The sequence below is a fragment of the Misgurnus anguillicaudatus genome, chromosome 6 (assembly GCF_027580225.2).
Source record: "Misgurnus anguillicaudatus chromosome 6, ASM2758022v2, whole genome shotgun sequence".
NCBI lineage: Eukaryota > Metazoa > Chordata > Actinopteri > Cypriniformes > Cobitidae > Misgurnus > Misgurnus anguillicaudatus.
Genome location: NC_073342.2, coordinates 11948661 through 11972113, shown reverse-complemented (window position 1 = coordinate 11972113; position 23453 = coordinate 11948661). Strand labels below are relative to the sequence as shown.

At 37.8% G+C, this 23453-nt stretch overlaps 1 protein-coding gene across 9 annotated transcripts in view; it reads left to right on the top strand.

Moving 5' to 3' along the window:
- The first annotated feature begins 428 nt into the window (after window positions 1-428).
- The window catches only part of sergef (secretion regulating guanine nucleotide exchange factor), a 30099-nt gene continuing 7074 nt past the window's right edge, over window positions 429-23453 (top strand). The window contains exons 1-11 of one of the 9 annotated variants that reach the window (XM_073868516.1): window positions 509-667; window positions 862-997; window positions 1214-1374; window positions 1615-1704; window positions 1785-1845; window positions 2002-2115; window positions 2263-2325; window positions 2504-2575; window positions 2677-2828; window positions 16466-16502; window positions 21454-21642. In XM_073868516.1, the coding sequence (XP_073724617.1) occupies window positions 626-667; window positions 862-997; window positions 1214-1374; window positions 1615-1704; window positions 1785-1845; window positions 2002-2115; window positions 2263-2325; window positions 2504-2575; window positions 2677-2828; window positions 16466-16502; window positions 21454-21638 (1113 nt within the window). In that variant the 5' untranslated portion in view covers window positions 509-625 and the 3' untranslated portion in view covers window positions 21639-21642. Of the gene's footprint in view, window positions 668-861; window positions 998-1213; window positions 1375-1614; window positions 1705-1784; window positions 1846-2001; window positions 2116-2262; window positions 2326-2416; window positions 2576-2676; window positions 2829-16465; window positions 16503-21453; window positions 21660-23453 lie in introns of those variants that run through there. The other 8 variants (XM_073868514.1, XM_073868515.1, XM_073868518.1 and 5 more) reach the window with 8 other exon arrangements.

The window sequence follows — 23453 nt, the reverse complement described above, 5'->3', positions numbered from 1 at the left end:
GATCTCTGAACGTTTTCGTTGTTGTGTGGACTCCGCTATTGTCTAATATTTAAAATTATTTTTTTAAAGTTACACTTAGTACTTACAGTTTGTTAAACGGGTTCTGGCTAGATGGGATACAGCTACTGTACTGGCCAAACTCTCGCGAGATGTCGTGGTTAGGGTTAGGTTTGGGGTAGGATTAGGATGAAAACAAGCTGGGACGAATATAGATAATCCCGCGAAATGATGAGTTTAGGGTTAGGATGAAAACAGCACTTATCCGGCGAAAATTCACAAGATTTTGGCCGTAGCTATATCCCTTCTAGCATAGGAAACGGGCTGTCTTCCTCCAGGGGTTGGCGGCTCAGAAAGCCAAATCCTTTACTGAGCCGCTTTAAAATCCCTAAAGGTTTTGTCTGAAACATAAAACTGCTGTGACAATACATAAATACGTTTTCTGACGAAAAGTTAAATCCGGAGATTTGTTATTTCATCACAGTTTTCCTGTCCAATCAGAGGAAACTTTCTGCTACTAAGCACCGCCCACTCTAGGTCGTGTTTCCTTTCTGTCAGGTTTTATTTCGGTTTAGAAACGATAGCTTTTACGTGTAATCGTGTCATCAAACTGCGCCTTTGCTATCTGATGGAAGAAACTCAGCTGTCAAAATGCGTATTGTACACGTGGGTAAGTTTTGTTTACTTTTTACTATACGAAACCCACATTAATGCGTTATAATAAATGCCCACTGGGATGCACAGCTTATATTTACCTTTGACATAATGTACACAGACAGAGTGTACACATAACACATTACAACTAAAATAATAAAATAAAACAACCATTATTTAGTTAACAAGTAAAGGCTTATCCTTTGATAGGGAGCCAACAGTTACGGGCAGCTCGGGCAGGGACACGCGAAGGATGAAGCCGAGCCGCGGCGCGCAGACGAAGGGCTGCAGACAGGGCAGATCCGGTGTATAACCGGAGGAGGTGGACATACTGCAGTCATTACAGGTTAGATGACTTTTATAGGCATTTAAACAGTCATGAACTTTAACCGACCACTATAAATAACACATCATGACCATTAGTGAAATAATCCTTGCACTGTCTGTTGGAATTTATTTGTATTTGCGCCCTCTAGTGGACAAGTAGAAGTCCAACAACAATAACAACATTTCTATTCTATTTATCTGTCCCCCATCTGTCTGTCTCCCTCTTTCTTCCTAGAGTCAGGTGAGCTGCTGATGTGTGGACAGAATCACAAAGGTCAGTTAGGGCTCAGGCACACTTCAGAGGTCATGACCTTTCAACCCTGCTCTTTGCCTGGGTGCAGGAGAGTTCAGGCGGTGTCCTGTGGCTGGGACTTCTCTCTTATTTTAACAAATGAGTGGTTGGGTCATCAAATAATACGGCAAAAAATGTTGTTTATTAAAAAAATACATAGTCGACTAAATGTTGCATGGTTAAGGAAACGTTGGATTCGAATCATTTTAATAAAATGCAAAAAGGTTTAGTTTTCTGTTAATGGTTTTTAAGTGGTTAATAAGGACTCGGATTAGTTAACTTGTTTCCGTCTGTGGAAATTTCCTCTAATTTGATTAAATTCTAATCTCTCTCTGATAGATGAGGGTCAGGTCTTGGCATGCGGCTCCAATGCATTTGGACAGCTGGGCATCTCACCGCATGTAACACACACAGCAGAACCTTTACATGTGAAGGTCAGCACACTAATAAGACTGTAAGTCTTTATATTTATTAAAAGTTTTGATAAAAACCATTCATACGATCTGTTGTGCAGGCCCTGAGCGAGTCAGTAACCAGTGTGGCCGCAGGTCTTAGACATGCATTGGCCAGAACAGGTATAATGCCTTCACACAATTATCTGCTTACTTGCTCTAAATATTCAAAATTTTAAAATGAATGTATAATAAAAGTCGTGTAAAATAAATGTTAATCTAATTTCCTTCTGCCCACAATTTGTGTGTATTTGTGTGTGTGCATGTGTCTGTCTAAAGCATCAGGTTGTGTGTATCAATGGGGAACTGGCCTGTCTAGTCTTGCCAAAAGAACATTAAGTCCCCAGCCTGTTCCTGCGCACCTAACCTCTAAGGAGCCTTGTCCTGTCCCGGGTACGACAAAACGCACAAGTTTCTTAATGTAATCGTTACACAGTGGCATTAAATTGTGAATAGCAAACACGTATGTGTATTTGATCAATTTAATTAAGTAGTTTTATGTAGCATTTGTGCTGACACCCACTGAACCCCATTTTGCAGGACTGGATCACGTGACCCCGCAAAAGGTAGCTGCAGGCTCTGCCCACTGCATCTGTTTGACAGGTGAGAACGATTTTGTTGGACAAATTAAAGATTTAATTTGATTCTTTTATGTTTTATTAAGGTCATAACAATTCAAGAAATTACAATTCAGTCACAGGTGATCTATTTCTATGGGGCAGCAATAAACATGGTCAGCTAATCGGCGACAGTCCCTTCCTGCCCCTTCCTGTGGTTCTAGATCGATCTCTCCTGCAAAGAGAGAGAGCGACCGACATTCACAGTGGCTGGACACACGTCATCGCACAAACAGGTGCTCACGTACACAAAATCTTTATTCATCGTTTCCTAATGCTAAAGGGTCTTTAGTGAATCTGATGCAGTTAACAATATATCACTGTCATCTATTTACAGAGAGTGGGCGGGTCTTTACATGGGGCAGAGCCAATTATGGGCAACTGGGACAGACGGTGGTTACCAATCAGGGAGGAGAATCACAATCTGACCTAAGCTCTCATCCCACGAACGGCCCTTTGGAAGTTAAAGGTTTATTTGGAGCAACACAGGTACGATATCTGCCAAATACTGTGGTTGACAAAAAAATCTTTGTTAAATTGCAGTAATGCGTAACATTCAGTGGCTTATCGCTTTTATATAAAACGATAACAGCAGCAGTTTCATAAATGACAATAATGTCTATTAAATGGTGGCATTTATTAAAAATAATGATAGCGTTCATCATAATAATAGTCAAAATTTAAAGTTTATTAGCCTGACTATAGGTTTATAGTTGAATCAGAGTTTAGGCAATTTTGTCTTTTATAAACATTCATGTCATGTGAAGTTGCAGAACGCAGTGTCTACAGTGTTCCAATAGGGGGCGAAAGCGCTCTTTTCATGCCCACATTCTTCCTCACGTCCTGCCCAGAGACAGTTTGCATTTAAATTGAAGGTCATCACTTACTTTATGAATGCAGCACCTGTGTGTATGCATATTGGTCTGAATGACTTATCGACACGGTCCTACGCAGTCTTGGTTTTTATGCGTTGGATGCATCACTGGACCTTGAAATGAAAGAAGCTTGAATGTAATGTGTGCACGTACAGCAGTGAGATCGCACAACCGAATGAGAGATTTGTCATTGGCATCTTTTTGCACCTTTATTTATTTTTTAAAGCATAGTGTGTGTCATAGTCAAAAATAATGATGGTTTTCGTAAAGGCATAAGAAAGGATCAACCCACGCCACAGTAGAGACTAACTTGCTGCGTTGTACTGAAATGAAATGACAGTGGTTTAATTTCGGGAATGTCAGCCTATAATTACTTATAGTTGTGTATGCATGTTAAGTTATAAAAGCAGACATTATTTTAACTAAAAGAAGTGCTGTAGCGTTCAAGAGGGAAACGCTCCAATTGTGGTCACACAGAGTTCTGTGTGTCAGATCTCCTTGGCTGACTTTGTGCTCATGTTTTTTCTTCATCTGGTCGGTGCACCTCATGTCATATTTAATCCTCAAAAGCTGCTGATGCTACAATGTTCCGCCACCGGCGACCCGTCTACGTGCCGCTTGTTGATGCGAGACAAAACGAGGGCAGTAATAGGGGACGCGTGAGTAAATGTGTGGACAAGTTCTGGGACATTTTCAACTGAAATATAAATACAGTTTTGAAGCTCATTTCTAGTTGACAGAAGGACTTAAAGGAATAGTCATGAAGGTTAGGGAAGCTTTTGAAAAAGTGTTTTAAAGAAACATTTCACCCACAAATGTATATTGTCTCAACTGTTCTTTTCCACACAATGAAAGTGGGAGGTTATCACAAACACACTGATATAATTTGTACTATATTCAATGTCTTTTGTATTCTTTTGATAGAGTACACACTACTAGTCAAAAGTTTACACTGTCAGAAAATAATGGTCCCTAGCTGCCACTGGGGCTGTACTCTTTAAAGAGGTCCTAATGTGTACCATGTAAGTACATGTGTGTATACATATGGTACCAATATGTACCTTCGAAGTACAAAAATCCACTCTCTGGTACCAGTATGTACCTCCTGAGGTAATAATATGTACTCTGGGGTACTTATATGCACTCTCTGGTACCTGTACGTACCTCCTGAGGTAATAATATGCACTCTGAGGTACTAATATGCACTGTCTGGTACCAGTATGTACCTCCAAGGTACTAATATGCACTGTCTGGCACCAGTACGTAACTCAGAGGTACTAATACACACTCTATGGTACCTGTACGTTCCTCTGCAGTATTAATACGCACTCTCTGGTACCAGTATGTACCTCTGAGGTACTAATACGCACTCTATGAACCCAGTTCGTACCTCCGAGGTACTAATACGCACTCTCTGGTACCAGTACATACCTCCAAGGTACAGTACTAATACACATTCTTTTGTACCTGTATGTACCTCTGCGGTACTAATACGCACTCTCTGGTACCAGTACTTACCTCCAAGGTACTAATACACACTCTCTGGTACCAGTATGTACCTCCGAGGTACTAATACTCACTCACTGGTACCTGTACGTACCTCCTGAGGTATTAATATGCACTCTGAGGTAATAATATGCACTCTCTGGTACCAGTATGTACCTCCGAGGTACTAATACACACTATCTGGTACCAGTACTTGCCTCCGAGGTACTAATACGAACTCTCTGGTAGCAGTACATACCTCCAAGGTACAGTACTAATTCACACTCTTTGGTACCTGTACGTACCTTTGCGGTACTAATACGCACTCTCTGGTACCTGTACATACCTCCTGAGGTACTGATATGCACCTTCAAGGTAATAATATGCACTTTTTAGTACCAGTACGTACCTCCTAGGTAATAATATGCGCACTCTGGTACCAGTACTTATTTCCGAGGTACTAATACGCACTCTCTGGTACCAGTACATACCTCCAAAGTACAGTACTAATACACACTCTTTGGTACCTGTACGTACCTTTGCGGTACTAATACGCACTCTCTAGACCAGTACTTACCTTCAAGGTACCAATACGCACTCTATGGTACCAGTACATACCTCCAAGGGACGCACTTTATGGTACCATTACGTACCTAATATGCACTCTCTGGTACCAGTATGGACCTCCGAGGTACTAATACACGCTATCTGGTACCAGTACTTGCCTCCGAGGTACTAATACGCACTCTCTGGTACCAGTACTTACCTCAGAGGTACTAATACGCACTCTCTGGTACGAGTACTTATCTCTGAGGTACTAATATGGTCCTTTAGGTGCAAAGGTGAACTCCAGTGGCAGTGGCTGCTAGTGACGAGACTTTGTACACTGTCATAAAATAGTTGTTTTTTATATGTAAAACATCTAAAATATGTATGCTGTGTATATTTATATGTCTTTAATGTAGTCACGCTTTGTTGAGAATTTGTTGAGAGTTTTTTTATCAAGCAGCTTCTTAAGGTCTCATGCTGAGATGCCTTTTGCACGATATTAAATGAGTTCCCATCTGTTCCAGCCTTTTGTTGGCTGCTTTTTGATTTTAAGTTGTCTATTTCCAAAACTTTTTAATAAAGATAGAAGTGTTTTTAATGCAATAATTTTTTTTAATGGAAGACATTAACATCATTAAATTATATTATTACATTTTTTATACGGTTTTTCATATATGTTTCATTTTATTTTATGGAGAAAAAAAAAAATATATATATATATATAAGTAATTGATCATACATTTGTGGACTATTTCTTTAAGTGCATTCTGTATGAGTGGTAGTGAAGATGTCTCTTTGTGTATAACAGAGATCTGTTTATTTATTCAAAGGCTGCAATAACCATAAATTTTACCTAGTCCATTTAAGAACCATTGATTATAATTTGTATTGTGCCGTTAAAACACAGTTCCCACCCTCAAAAACCACGCTGGCCAATCAAAGAGCAGTTGACTTCTAGTGGCTCCAGTCCGATAGATTTCCTATCAGTAGATAATGTGGTGAAACGTGATACTGTGTGCTAAAAACGACCGTGTCCCTGGATGAAGAACTGCCTATAGTAATGGGCTGTATAATCCTATAAAACAAGTTCATTCACACATTGTTAAAGGTGCAGCCGACAGCCACTTTCACACTTACAACCAGAGTACAGGAGCCTTGCTGTCTGTGTTTAAACTCCCACTGTGCAGTGCTGTACCTGCAGCTTCATTACACTGTCTGAACGGTGGAAGATAGGAATAACTGTATCGCTTCTGTGCGGGCGTAATATTTTCGAACAGGATCTTAACTCTTTCCCTGCCAGTGTTTTTTTTTAAGTTGCCAGCGCCAGCGATTTTCACAAAAGTTGAATGCCTTCCTGAAAAATTTCTTAAAAATCATACAATATATCAATGAAACAACAGACCCTCTTCTTTCAAACCACAAAAAAAATATAAATTTGTTTTTTTATCACCTCTCAAATGGTTTCTATAAAAATACCAAATTTTGAGCAAAAAGCTGAGATAATTGCAGGACTTTTGTTAGATCAGATTCATAGCGATGATTTAAACATTGTACTGTTTATTGTAAACAATGTATGCTTCAGTGTTTTATAAGTTGGGTAAGAGCGCCACCTAGTGGATAATAGTGGAAATATGGATTGCCGTAAAAAACATGTCATTGTCAGGGAAGCATTTTCTCTAAAAGAGCCAGTAAGATGCCAATTTTAAGTGTCCTATCACTGTTTATAAGTCCCGGACAACGGGTTTAAATGCATGCATGGTCAAAAAACACTGTAATTTTCTCAAAATATAAATTTAAAATTACCCTTTCCCAGAGATCCCCAAATGATTCGTGTGAGGCCGTGCAACGACTCAGTCTGCCTAAACCCCTCCTTTCAGTAGCCTACTCTGCTCTGATTGGTCAACTGACAGAGTCTCCACACAGACCACAGATCAGTGGCACAGACCAACAATAGTGCAACATGTATTGACCTAGTACTAACATGATTTTCTGAGAAGACATTATCGACATCATTCATCAGTAATCCAAGCAATAAAAACGACGATCGAAACTAACATTTTACACTCATTTAAGTATTTATGTAAGCTAACCGGGTCATAGCAAAATCATAAGTGAGCATGCATTAGCCGCTTGCTAATGTGACTCTCTGACAGTATATTAAGAGTTAAAACAACATCATTCATCATTAATCCAAGCAATAAAAACGACGACAGACATTAACATTTTTACACTAATTTAAGCAAGTATGTAGCTATAATCATACTTACAGGTTGTGGTTAGGAAACGCGTGTTGTTCCAAATAAAGTGGGTACTGAACCATCTTTCATTGTCAAACGTCTAGTAAATCCCTCAGTGAAAAATACTTTTAACCACTGGTTCTTCACAGCCAAACGTCTAGTAAATCTCTCTGTGAAAACGTACTTTTAACCACTGATTCTTCATAGCCAAACGTTTAGTAAACCCCTCCTTGAAAAAGTACTTTTAACCACTGTTCTTCACAGCCAAACGTCTAGTACAGGGAAGCCCAACCCTGCTCCTGGAGGGCTACCGTCCTGCAGACTTCAGTTCTAACCCAGCTCCAAAACACCTGTCTGTAATTATCAAGCAACCCTGAACACCTTGATTAGCTGCATCAGCTGTGTTTGATTGGGGTTGGAGCTAAAATCTGCAGGACGGTAGCCCTCCAGGAACAGGGTTGGGCACCCCTGGTCTAGTAAATCCCTCTGTGAAAAGTACTTTTGACCACTGATTCTTCATAGCCAAACGTTTAGTAAATCCCTCCTTGAAAAAGTAATTTTAACCACAGATTCTTCATAGCCAAACGTTTAGTAAATCCCTCCTTGAAAAAGTAACTTTAACCACAGATTCTTCATTGCCAAATGTTTAGTAAATCCCTCCTTGAAAAAGTAACTTTAACCACAGATTCTTCATTGCCAAATGTCTAGTAAATCCCTCCTTGAAAAGTACTTTTAACCACTGGTTCTTCACAGCCAAACGTCTAGTAAATCCCTCTGTGAAAAAGTAATTTTAACCACTGATTCTTCATAGCCAAACGTTTAGTAAATCCCTCCTTGAAAAAGTAATTTTAACCACTGATTCTTCATAGCCAAACGTTTAGTAAATCCCTCCTTGAAAAGTACTTTTAACCACTGGTTCTTCACAGCCAAACGTCTAGTAAATCCCTCCTTGAAAAGTACTTTTAACCACTGGTTCTTCACAGCCAAACGTCTAGTAAATCCCTCTGTGAAAAGTACTTTTAACCACTGATTCTTCATAGCCAAACGTTTAGTAAATCCCTCCTTGGAAAAGAACTTTTAACCACTGGTTCTTCACAGCCAAACGTCTAGTAAATCCATCCTTGAAAAGGTAGTTTTAGCCACTGATTCTTCACAGCCAAACGTTTAGTAGATCCCTCCTTGAAAAAGTAATTTTAACCACTGGTTCTTCACAGCCAAACATTTTGTAAATACCTCCATGAAAAAGTAATTTTAACCACAGATTCTTCATATATCTTCATCTTTGGTAGTGAAAACAACACAAACTGAAAATACAGCATAATATGATGTTTACACACTAACTAGCTGTGGGCAGGTCATAGTTTTCGTTTCTCCCGCGGGCAAGGCTGTAGGCGGAGATAATTATGCAAAGTGTTGGTATTACGTAGATAAAGTCAGGCAGGAGATTCAATCCATATGACGACTCGTTTCAGCAATTCAGAGTCGATTCCCTACTTTAGAAGCCAATAACTTTATTAATTGTGCACTTTTTGGTTCAACTACTTTGCACATTGTTTACATTGATGGACAGCTACATGACACACTGCAATACAGGTCATTTTCGATTTTGGATCTGTGTGGCTGTTTAATTGAAGAGAAAACTCGTCAGTGGTGGGGAAAGAGCCACTGGGGCGGCAGTGGCTCAGTGGTTCATGTAGGTTGTCTACAAACCGGAAGGTTGGTGGTTCAATCCCCGGCTCCACCGGACCAAGTGTCGAGGTGTCCTTGAGCAAGACACCTAACCCCAGCTGCTCCCGACGAACTGGATGGCGCCTTGCATGGCTGACACCGCCGTCGGTGTATGAATGTGTGAGTGGATGGGTGAATGTGAGGCAATATGTAAAGCGCTTTGGATGGCCATAGGTCTGTTAAAAGTGCTATATAAATGCAGTCCATTTACCATTTATTTAAAAGACAGCAGACCGAATTTAAGGGAATGCTCCCTTTTGTGCCTCACAGAGGTACAAAAATCATACAGGTTTGTAACTCCTTTCGAAACACATAGTGAAGCTACGGTAGCCGCAACAGGACAAACATGTTTTCGCCTGAAACAACGTTGGAATGAAACACACTCTATAGAGCAGTTTGTCCATTTAGGGCTACTGTAGAAATATGACGGCGACTTCCATGTAAGGAGACCTGTGGTGTGTGTAGATAAAAATGTCTCATTTTACGATAATAAAAACATTACAGTTCATTATGTATTGTCTTTATACACCATTGATAATATACTTATGTATATTACAAAGCATTTTCTTGTATAAGTTACACAATGCACCTTTTAAAGTAATGTATGTAGTTTCAGGTAATGTCCTTGCATAGTCTATTGCACCATCTAGATTTTTCCAGCTGTAACAGACCCTGTACTAAAAGAAAGAGGTGGGATGATTGACCCCGCAGATCTGCTCTGAGCTATAATGGGACCATTGTAATAATGAACTGGTTTATTAGCCCTGCTCTTCTTAGGGGGCGGTGTAAATGACGCTAATGTGAAGATACACTGTACATCACTGTCATTGGTTTGCTTGTGGTGATGACAGACATTGTTGCTGATGCTAATTTGTGCTGAGTGTACTTTCGGAAAAGTGATGCATCATCCTTAACGTTTAACTTTCTTACCTTAGCAAAGGTCAGTTTTCCTCTATTAAAACATGCATCTGAATATAATTGTTCTATCCAGCTGTATCAGGTGACTGCTCTTCTAGGGGTGGGCGATTTACCGGTATAAAAGTGATTACTGGTATTGTTGCTCCATGATATGGATTTTGCAATACTGCAATACTGTTGATGCCATTATATTCATGAATTTATTTTTGGATTTGTATTGTTTGTTCAATTTGGTACTCTTAGCAACTTCTAACACTAATAGGGTTGTAAAATGAAGTAAAACTCAGTCACAGCTGCATTTAGTTTTGTTTGCCACACCGCATAAAATGCCACCCTTGGCAAGGGCCTCGCGATACGATACATATCACAATACATGGGTCATGATACAATGTATCACAGTACGATACAATACGCTGCATGCTGCTATACATTGCAATATTTTTTCTTTTTTCAAATCAAAAATTTAAAAGAAATAGAGCTGATTTAAAAAAAAACTTTTTTAAAGCCAAAGTGCTTCCACACGTCAACTTTGAAAGCTGCAGGTGTTTTAAAATTTTCTGCTTTTTTCTCACTCTCGCTAATGTCTGAGACATTGGCCGAATGGCCATATATGACAGACAACTGGACAACGACAACTAAAGCAGTGGCGGAGGGGGTCGTTTGAAGCACACGGAGGGATTTGACGGGTTTTAAAAAATATCCATAGTATAGATTGAAATATCGAGATACACTATGGAGGGCAAAATGTATCACGATAGTTAACTTTATCGGTATTTTTGCACAGCCCTACTTTTTAGTAATCTTTCAGAGTGTGAATATGATGTTAAAGTGGACTTCCAGAAGCACAATGTTAACTTTGTTTGAAGTTGTTGTGAAAGTAAACTCAAAGGAATCTTTGTAAAGGCATCATCACTTATATTCTGTATGTGTTGAATTATAAAAAAAAAACAGAGTGTTTTTTCCATTTCATGAAAATGTAGCAGTTTTAAAGACACACGATTTAATCCACCCATCCACACAGTGGCCCCTTTTGAGGAAAAAAAAATATGTCTATGTCCAATCCCTCACTTATACATGGTTACAAATACAGTAATTTAATTTAAGGTTTACTACAATGTCATTCCAAAATGTTTTTTCTGATATAGCAATATAATGTAATACAGATATACCGACTGGAGAGTGGAAATTACCTTGATATGAATTTTAGCTCATATCGCACACCCCTGTTATCTACCCGTTGGTAGTTACTATTTAGTTGCTGAAAGTTGAAGTTTGTGTGACAGTTCACCCAAAAATTAAAATTTTGTCATCATTTATTCACCCTCAAGTGGTTTCAAACTTGTCTTAAAGGGCATGTTGCAGGTTACATTTTTTAACGAATTTGTGCAATTTGTTTGTTGATAATAAACATTTAGGGCCCTATTTTAACGATCTAAGCGCATTGTCTAAAGCGTACAGCATAACGTCTAAATGGGCGTGTCCGAATCCACTTTTGCTAATTTAACGACGGGAAAAATGGTTTGTGCGCCGAGCATGGTCGAAAAGGGTTGGTCCTATTGTAATGGGAGTATTTGGGGCGTAACGTGCAATAAACCAATGAGAGACTCAGCTCTCATCCCCTTTAAAAGCAAGTTGCGCTGGCGCTATGTCTAATACCTATTTAGATGACGAACTTTGTAAACTGAAAAACTAAGCGGAGGAAGAAGATCCCCAGTTTAAGATAAATGTTAAATAATTGTGTTGTTTTTCAATTGTATTGAAATTGTTATTTTTTTATTAAAACCTTTAAAACCCGTTTTCTTTTAGTCATGGAAGTAAAAAAGCAGGCTTGTAATTGCTTTAAATGTATGGCTATCCAATATCATCAAAAAATAATTTACAAGTATGTAAGATAAGGTTTGTACTCTAAAAATACTTTATTTGTAACAAACAGGAGATAAAGAATTTACAAACCGCTCTCCTCACGTTTCAGTACTTTGGACAGCGTTTTTTTTTAGCAAAGAGGTTTTTTTAAGCATTACTTAAAAATGTTTCTCATCTCAGCATATCCACAGGTACAGAGTCATCATATACAATAAATCCGTGAGGTAGCATTTAAAAAAAACATTTAAAAACAGATGCATTTGTTTAAAGCAAAGCATTTATTTACTTACAAGGCTGCAGGTGAAGCAGCTCTTTGCGCCTTCTAACGTCTCATAATTAGTCCTCATTTATGTCCAAGAGACTCAATAATAATCTTTTACATTCAATCCTTTAATCTTTCATATTTAAAAGCATTTTTGTGCTGCTGCGCATTCATGTAGTACTTTGTGATAAGCAAACCCGCGTTGTCCTCCCATTTATAGGCGCATATTACTAATGCGCTCTTTAAATAACATAAAACACATTGCGCCATTGACTTTAGACTTTAGACCAGGTTTTTGTTGGTCAATGGCGTAGTCTATTTTAGTTGCCTCAAAAAAGCAACGCGCCAACAATGCGCCTGAACACACCTCGTTTTCAGACCAGAACGCCCATGGGCGCAAAAGCATTTGCTATTTAAACAACGTGGCGCTAAACATGAAAATTAGGGTGGAAACTAGCGAAAGACACTTGCGTCGTGCATTGCGCTGCATTGCGCCGGGTGTAAGATATAGCCCTTAAACTGTTATCCATTGCATTTCATGTTGTTGGGTATCACAAAACGGAATATAATACGAAAAAGTACAGCGGTTTCAATGATTCTCCTTTCCCCCACAACGCACTGTATTACGTCACGTTGGGGAGAGAATTTACCAAAACCGCCTTGAGAGCATTGAGAATGACTAGAGAGACGAATAAAGTGCAGTTCTAATAGCGCAGATTATAAATAGATACATAGACAGATAGACAGACGGACAGACAGACGGGCAGACAGCCAAATAGCATAACGTTAGCATAACTTCGTGTAGAAAGTAAACAAACAATTAACATACTCGTACCTGCTGTCTTGAGGGGGACCATGATTCTGCCTGAAATGGATGTATGCTATCTTCAGCACAAACGGATTCAGGCAATCCTGGAAGCTGAGTGAGGCACGTCACATCTGTTCGCGGGGTCGACCAGTGATCAAAACGCACTCACTTCATTACAGCGAGTGGCAATCGGGAGAGTAGGGACTTTCCCGGTGGGCCGATCTGATAATAGTTATACATTTCGAGTTATATTAGCAACACTGTCTGGCGGCGTGATGTGCGGCCGGTTCCCGCAGCCCGCTGGTCAAACTGTGCAGCCTCTCTGCTCAACAAAGTATATAAAAGTACTTAACCCGTTCGACAGGTCCAACCATGTTCAGGATTTATAAAAATACCGTGATCAATGAGCGGTTCCTCCTTAAATGGCTTAGCCTGTCGTCCTTTGATGTAAAAAGCCGCCGAAAACCTGTTTAAATACAGTATGTATGTATGTATGTGGTCCCGCTGACTGCTGCTTCTGCTTATAAAATGATTGTGTGATTTGATATGATCGCATAAACAATATATCAAAGCATCCTTTTATTTCACAAAACAATATATTTTAGATTTTATTTGATAGACTAGTAAGTGTGGATTAAGGATGTTTAAAAATCTCTAGCCTGCATGGTGGTCAGGACATGAAAGCATTAAATCAGCAGATTTGCTAAGTTTTATTTATCTCCACATATATCATAAATAATAATTATCATGGTAACTTTGCAGTATACCACATTATATATTTCCTACTATGTATATATGATTTCCATATTATATACGTAAGTAGTAAACAGCAATAAATGTCTCATCTATCTCTATGGCTCTGGCTGAGGCTTTCTCCACTTCTCCCCAAAGTGACGTCATCGCCGATTTACGTAAAAAAAGTTAATACCAAAAACGTAAAGAAAATCGTTTTTAAGACCATCTTTGAGACATTTTAAAAATGATATACATATCTTGAGTGATTTATGTACCCATTAATCTACAGTGGTGGTTAACCTGCAACACGCCCTTTAATTTGTGTTCAGCAGGACACGAAATTTATACATTTAAATAAAAAATTGTAGCCAAACAGATTTGGGGCAGGAAAAATAATGCTATGGAAGTCAATGGTGCCCCAGATCTGCTGGGTAACAAACATTTTTCAAAATATCTTAATTTGTTTTCAGCAGAACAAAGAAATGGAACAAGATTGGAACAACTTAAAGGGATAGTTCATCCCAAAATGAACATTTCAGAGACCCCATTGACTTCCAAAGTAGCAATGGCGGCCGGTGACTTTTTTTCAAGGGTGCTCGATGCAAAGTTCATCACAACATGTAAGTAGCCCATCGTGTGTGTGGTTTGTCATTTCAAAATATGTGTGCAGCGCATTGAGTGAACCTATGTGCATCACGTGTCTTGTCATAATTAGGGTTTATGATCAAAGAGATGCTCGCGTTTGCCAGATACTTGCATAATCTAATGCGTAATCAGAGTTTATTGTTAAGGGAGTGTCTTGCGTGTATTTTGTGAACGTGAGCGTCTCTTTTATCATAAAAGTTTTTTAAGCGTGTGCATGACGCAACAAACACATATTTTGAATTTGCGCCCGTCGGAAGAGCAGTCACCAGCCGCCACTGCAAAGTAGGATGAAAGAATACTAAGAAAGTGTCTGATCGGCTTGGTTTCCTTAAAAATCTTCATTTGTGTTCATAAGAACAAAGAAATGAATATATGTTTGTAAGTAACAACATGAGAATGAGTAAATTATCCATATTTGGGTAAACTATCCCTTTAAGCTTAAAATTACATTTACATGACTATAGGTTGCAATTCCTTTGGACATCATAGTCGGTATGAGGACACATAGAACAACGCACTTGGTGCTAAAGAATTTAGATATAGGATTGTACACATTGCTTTGTTTTTATTGTTTTAAATTTGTAAAATAATTCATACTTTTGGACAAAACTGAAATGAATACGTTGTAATGTCTCATTTCCACTGGCTGGCACATTACAGTTCACTGGCATGCAACGGAGTGAACTAACTGGCTACGTTAGACTGGGGTGCACTGTCAAAAATTAAAGTACAAAGCTGTCACTGGGGCAGTACCCTTTAAAAAGGTCCTAATATGTACCATTTAGATACAAATATTTACCTTTGAACTGCCAATATGTACCTTTGAAGTACTAATGTGCACTCTTTGGGTACAAAGGTGTACCTTTTTGAAAGGTACCTTTTGTACCTTTATTTCTGAGAGTTTGTAGCCTGCATCATGCTTCCTTACCAGGGCAGTTTGGCCACCTTTCTGCCTGTCCAAAAGTTGTTTTGACAATGCGTTATGTTTTGTGGGTTGAGCTAGGGACAGATGAGAGGGCTGGGTTGAGGTTTTGTTGGTGATGGAAAAAGAAACCGACTGCATCAGGACAAATCATCTTTTTCTATTCTGACAGGAGGTCCCTGCATTGTTTTTGGGTTTGGTTGTTTGTATCCGCAAAGGACGTTCCTTTTTACTAACATAGCATTGGACACAAGAAAATAAAAATATATTCACAAAAGTTTACACATTCAATTTGTTACATTAAATTACTTTTGACAATTTATCAAAACCATTCCTATTTTACCATAATACCCATAATATTACTGGTGTGTGTTATTTACTACATAGCCCCTTCAAAATGGATTTTCATTGAAATAAGTATGAAAAATAAAAAATAAATCCCCACAGTTTAATTGCTGCTAATGCAAAACCAGTAAGGTAGCTTCAGCATAAGGTTTAACTCTTAAGATATTTGACTCTTCAAGAGTTGACTTAAGGTTTTATTAGTGTCCACCAGCTCTGCTGACATTTCGTATGATGCATTAAGGATAATATACTCTAATATAGGTGTGTTGTGTGGACAGCATCCTGTAAGTTCCGGTCGAGAGCATTAGCGCTGTTTTTATTTTCTAGCAGGCCATTTCCTCAGCGTAATCACCAAACATTAATAAACCAACCAGAAACGCCCGGTCCCCCACTCGCATCCTCACGGGTCGTTATGGTAACAGTCATACGACTCCAGCATCAGGCCAGGAAGCCGGTCGTATGTTTGTGCTATTTTTGACCACAGAAAGCATCTCTCTGTGTGCGTGTAAATCACCTCTCTTCATCCCTCCACTGCCCCCCTCCCTCAAAGCCAGAGCATGTATGAATGATCTCTGCAGGGAATGTTCGATTGAGGAACACCGGCTTCTGTTACATGAAAGGAGAGAGTGTGTATGTGCGCAAGAGTGTTGATGAATCACTGGTGATTGTGTCTGAACCGTGATTGAACTGGGATCAGCTCATGTAATAGGTGTTTGATTGATGTTTTCTCATGGATTTGTCTCTGTGCTTGCAGATTGCGTGTGGATCTGAACACAACCTGGCTGTTGTGGGTGAGTTATAAGAATGTGTTTGAAATAATATGATTGAATGTTCAGCGGGCCCAAAACGTATACTTGATGGATGCCTCAAAACATTTGAATGCCATGAATGCAATTAATACTGACTCCTTAAAACTGCAGATTGGGAGAGAAGTCAAGGCTAAAGTCATGAAGCGTTATCTAACCTTAAAGTGTAAATGTACCAGACGTTAAAAAGAAAGTTTCTATGCTTTACTGAGGTTAATACATCATCATATACTGTTGCCATGGCAATGACCCATACAGGATCTTTATGTGTAAAGTAGCTTATTATGGGATGTGACTGCTTTGACATTGAGCCTGGGAGAGAAGAAGATTTAAAGCAAGCCAGTATTATTTGTAATAGCACTAATCCTGACTGTCAGAATTAATGCTGAGGCTACAGCTCTGTCTTCTGTACCTTTGAGAGTTCAATGTCTGGTTTTCGGTAATAGGAAATTTTCAACATGGCATCCTCAGTGCTGGTAAAGATGAGTATCTGTCACTGGATTAATAAAGCGGGCAGCTCTATGCTCAGATCTTTAGCACTATCATGCGAGGGATGAGGCAATTAGTCATGCAATCCTATGCTTTTATGTTAGGAATTTAATCCATCGCTAGAAATAAATCTCAAGTTATTCATGCAATGACAGGCCATGTATTAGGAGTGTTTTTGAATATTATGTTCCTCTGGATCTGTGTATGTGTTGTGCAGCTCAGTTGCGTTAGAAGCGTAAAGGTCATAGGTTTAATCTCAAAGGACACACATTTATTGATTAAAAAAAAATAGAATGCACTTTGGATAAAAATGTCTGGCAGTTTATTCCATTTGATTACATTGTTACCACCTTATCTTCTTGTCGGGAAAAGGAAATGAACATGTTTCATAATCTTGAGGTGAGAATCCAGCCAAGGTGGTTTTCATTGCTCGGGGAACTTGAGATGTTTATCTTCTCTTCCTCATGTCTGTTGAACACTTGAGATAAGTGAATCGCTGGTACAAATCATAACGTCTTGCGACACAGTGCTGAAAGTACTTAATTTTTTAAGGTTTTGTGGTATGTTGTCAGTCAGTTACTACAGATAATCATTTTAACTGCTCAATCAATAGTCTATAAAACTCAAAATTGCATACCGTATCGGACTAGCAATAGAAATCTAAGGGGCAATGTATAGTTCCAATGTGCTTTAAAGGCAAAGAAATGTAACTTTTTAAAAATACAATCTTTTACAAATAACTCATCTGTCAGCTTCATTATTTAAAAAAAATTAATGTGCCCTTATAATAGTTCATCAAAATCAATCTCTTTTTACTTATGGTCGTAAGGAATGGCGGGAGGACGGGGCCCACACTGCAAAAAATGACTTTCTTATTTAGTATTTTTGTCTTGTTTATAGTACAAATATTTAAAAATCAAGAAGCATTTTCTTGATGAGCAAAATAAACTAAGAAAATACAACAAAAAATATCACATTTAAAGGAAAACACCACTTTTTTTCAATATTTTACTATACCTCAACTTAGACGAATTAATACATACCTATCTTTTTTAATGATGATGTTACTGTGCCAGAGGTCGAAGTGCTGCAAACTACACTGCAAAAATTATTTTCAAGAAAAAAAAATCTTAGTATTTTTGTCTTGTTTTCAGTAAAAATATTTAAAAGTCTTAAATACCGATGCTTTTTCTTGATGAGCAAAACGACTCAAGAAAATAAGTCTAGTTTTTAGACCAAAAATATCAAATTTAAGTGTTTGCATATAACAAGCAAAAAAAAAAAAAATCTGCCAATTGGGTACGCATAAAAATCTTGAACATTTGTCCTAAACACTAAATTCACGAAAAAATAGCTTACCCCATTGGCAGATTTTTTTACTTGTTTTATTTTGGTCTAAAAACTAGACTTGTTTTCTTGGGTCATTTTGCTCATGAAGAAAAAACAACTTAATTTAAGAATTTTTGGATGTTTTTGCTGAAAACAGGAATACTACGATTTTTTTTTTATATTTTTTTGCAAGTGCTCTTCCGCCATTGAATATAGTTCTCATTTTTTATCTGCTTAAAAAAATCACCACATTTTATTTTGTGCCACCATACTTACTCGTGGAATTACTCATGTAACTCTTTAAATAGGGAAAACATAGAAGTGTTTGGTGGCTTCTAAATTCATCCCTGTTTGGATCCTAAGGAATGAATGGGGCTAGGCTAAATGCTAACACATTCACGACGCTGTACAAAGATTAAGTGCACACATTAAAAAAAGATAGGTATATGTATTACTTTGTCTAAGTCGAGGTAAGAACATAGTGAAATATTGAAAAACTGTGGTGTTTTCCTTTTAAGTGAATTTGCGCATAAAACAAGCAAGAAAATCTGCCAGATTTTTCTTAAATTAAGTGTTTAAGGAAAAATTTCAAGATTATTTTTCTTATCCCCTTTGCAGTTTTTTTTTTTTTTTTGCTTGCTTGTTTTATGCACAAATTCACTTAAATTTTATATTTTTTGTCATATTTTCTAAGGTAATTTTGCTTGTCAAGAATATGCATCTTAATATAAGAATTTTTAGATATTTGTACTTAAAGGGGACATTTTACAATACTTTTTTAAGATGTAAAATAAATCTTTGGTGTCCCCAGAGTACGTATGTAAAGTTTTAGCTCAAAAGATAATGTGCTGTTTTTGGGTGTGTCCTTTAATGCAAATGAGCTGATATCTGCACTAAATGGCAGTGCCGTAGCTGGATAGTAGTGCAGATTAAAGGGCGGTATAATCCCCTTCTGACATCACAGGGGGAGCCAAATTTCAATTACCTATTTTTTCACATGCTTGCAGAGAATGGTTTAACAAAATTTAGTTACTGGGTTGATCTTTTTCATATTTTCTAGATTGATAGAAGCACTCGGAACCCAATTATAGCACTTAATCATGAAAAAAAACAGATTTTCCTTTAAAAGAAAGAGTCATTTTTTGCAGTGCGGGAAAAGAATGCAGTGATTAGCAAATAGCAACATGACCCAACTTCCAATGATCCAATCAATTCTTGATGGACAAATTCAAGTCCCCCACTACCTTTTTTCTAATTTCAGAAGCCGCTTCACTCAGATATACGTCATGGTATAATATATATATATATATTAAGGCTGTCAAAAGATTAATCACGATTAATCGCATCCAAAATAAAAGTTTGTGTTTACATAACATATGTGTGTGTGCTGTGTGTAAATATTATGTATATATAAAAACACACACATTCATGTATATTTTAAGAAATATTTGCATTTAAATACTGTATTTACATTTGTATAAATTATATTATATATAAATACAAATATTTTATATATAAATATAACCAATTTTTCTTAAATATCTACATGATTGGGAGCGTTTTTATATATAAATAATAATTATACACAGCAGTACCCACACATATGTTATGTAAACACAAACTTTTATTTTGGATGTGATTAATCGCGACTAATCTTTTGACAGCCCTAATATATATATATTTTATATTGTGGTATTATTAACAAATGACTTATCTGTGAGCTTCATTATTTTTTAAAAATTAGTGTGTGCTCATAATCTTAATCAAAAATGCAAATCTCCTCCCCTCCTCAAAACGATATCTCTTCACTTTCAGTCACAAGTATGGCAGGTGGGCGGGGTCCGGGAGAAGATCGCAGCGATTAGCAATTAGCAACACGACCCAACTACAAACGATCCAATCAGATCTCGATGGACAATTTCAAATCCAGCCCTGCCTTATTTAATATCAAAAGCCGTTTCATTCGTATATACGTCACCACAGGGAAAATAAGGCAATCGCTACTTCCGTTTCATGGCGACTCTAAACAATTAAATATTTGTTATTTTGCGCTGTAACGTTAAAACCATTCTTTAAGCGGTGGGATTACAATTATAGAGAAATCAACATTTTTATGTCTTGTGGTAACTCATATAATGTTTAAGTTGCTATACTTTTAAACCAGTGTTTATTTTAACATTTATTTGAGCACAGTCGCAAGTGGACGTCATGCGTTGAATTGAGAGGTTTTCTTTAAATGACATTTTAGCCCTTACTGCATAAATACTGAAGTTATGACAATATCATTGAAGGAAAGGTTATGTCTTTTATTTCATTATTTTTGTCTATATTGGTATGATCTTCAATACGTCCCTATGCTCTATAAGTGTGTTGCTATGGTAACAGTTATCTCACTGACTGATTGCTGTACAGCTCTTGTTTTGTAAACATCAAGCTGTCCATTCAGATTCACAGATTTTGAGTACAATACGTGTATTCATTTCTACACCGACAATGCTGCTGCCATGCTCATGGGGTCATGGAGGCACACCTGATTATATTACTAACTTCGACAATTTGCAAATGTGGGAACACCGAGAACAATGAAGACATCAGGACACATCGGTTAGAGCGAAACAGGGTGTTGGAACGAAAAGGGGTGCGTAGGAGAAAAAGAGGCGGTGGGGCGACAAATGTGAGTTACCCTTGAGAAAGCGTGCTCGTTCCTGGTTGCCATAGCAGCGGGAGATGTTATGTAACCATGTCGTTGTGGCACGTGTTTTCATGGTTATGCAGACTTGACCACACCTACCAGATGGATGGGTTGGAGATGTTGAAGTCCAAGTAGACGTCTCTGATGGAGTGTGAGCGATTCATTTGACACTTTATTTCAAAACAACTTACAGTGCATATTAATGGTATACAGCCTGAAAATCATACCTATGACCTTGACATTGCTGGTACGATGCTTTATAAAGGGTTAGCTAAATAAAAAAATAAATGTATTAGATACTTATATATTTTTTTCTGTTTACGTTTGTAAAAAATAATTATCTTCTATATTTATATTATCATTGTCTTCTATTGTAAATCCAGTTATGACGTTGTGGGATTATTTGAATGTCGTCTCTCCCATTAGGAGGTCGAATTGTCTCCTGGGGCTGGAATGAACATGGAATGTGTGGAGATGGTTCCCTCTGTGACATCACGCAACCACAACCAATCCCCAGTCTCGTAGACTCTACGCCTCTTCTGATTGGCTGCGGAGCAGGACATTCGATGGCACTTTGCAGTATAAAGAGCAACAAAGATTCAGCATGCTGAACAGGTTTCAGTTTTCAACAGGCAAAAACTCTTCGCTTGCATTTTGACTTTAGAAACGTTCATTTAAAGATGTATTTTAGATCAGTCTCAGAGATGACATCAGAAAGAACCATAACAGCACCCAAAAATTTACAGAGGGGTGTATTTAGACAGAACACTTCATCATTTGTGTTCTTTCTGCAAATATTCATAATCATAAGAAGCAGAATTTAGTTATATTACAGTAAATAATTACTATTATCTGTGAAACTCCTTGTTGAAAAGTCAATGAGGTATTCGCTAGTGCACATGATGCATTCACTATTCAGAGAGCTTGAAGTTCAGTGAGGAGAGGCAAATTCAATCAGACTCTATGGATGGGTTTTAAATATTGTCAGAGGTCTGGTGCTCAGGTTACTAGCTGTATTGTACTGAGACGGCCATTCGTACTGCCTTCGGTTCGATATACTGTCATAAATGATGCTGGATCATTTCCTGTGACCTTCCTATGATAGGAAATACACTTAAATAACCTTCAGATTTACTGATATGATATGACCTAATGAAAGTACCTCATCTCACAGAATGCCCTGTTATGATACTATCAGAATGGTACTCGCTAGTGCACATGATGCATTCACTATTTGGAGAGATTGTCTCAGAGTTCAGCCTTATATAGACTTGAAGAATTGCATTATTGACAGTGTAATGTGTATATTGGTGGATGCAGGACAATATTACACACATTAAAGTCCAAGAGTCTGAAAGCATTGGTGAATATCCTTCTGCTTTTTATGTTTAATACAAATGTAGCAGCATAAATACTATATTTATAAAATGATGTATTTGAGATAAATAATTGGGTATTGATAGACACAATTTTAAAGCTTTATTTAGATTTTAAATCCCAGATTTTCAGTGTGGTCTCAGACTCGGGACCCCTACTGTATATGATTATATTTTTAAGTCATTTAAAGGTTGTTACAGACCTGTATACATTTCTTTGTTCTGCTAAACACAAAGGAAGATATTTGTAATAAAGCAGGAAACAGAAGCACCATTGACTTCCATAGTAAAAAAATGCTACTAAGGAAGTCAAGCTTAAAAAAGCAAACATTGCTCAGCAGAACAAATAAATGTATACAGGTCTGTCTGTAACATCTTGAGAGTGAGTAAATTGACAAAATTTTAATTTTTATCTCTTTAAAGGAAAACACCACAGTTTTTCAACATTTTACTAGGTTCTTACCTCAACTTTAACAAATTAGTACATAACTACCTTTGTTTAATGCGTGCACTTAATCTTTGTGCAGCGCGTCGTGGATGTGTTGGCGTTTGGCCTGGCCCCGTTCATTCCAAACAGGGATGAATTTAGAAGCCACCAAACACTTCCATGTTTTCCCTATTTAAAGACATGAGTAGTTACACAGGTAAGTATGGTGGCACAAAATAAAACGTGGCGCAGTAATATTGATGGAAGTTTGAGCGAGAGGGGGAGTATGGAGTGATGATGTTACTGCGCCGAGGTCGAATTGCTGCAAACGAATTGCTCTTCTGACATACAATATAGTTTTTTTTACATTTATATATCTTATATATATTATATATTTTTATACGATTTGTGCCACCATACTTACTTGTGTAGCTACTCATGTAACGGTCTTTGAATGGGGAGAACATGGAGGTGTTTGGTGGCTTCTGGGTTCATCCCTGTTTGGATCCTGGGGAGTGAATGGGGCTGGGCTGGGTGCTGGCATATTCACTTCGCGCTGCGCAAAGATTAAAGGGATAGTTCGGGCAAAAATTATATTAAACCCATGATTTACTCACCCCCGG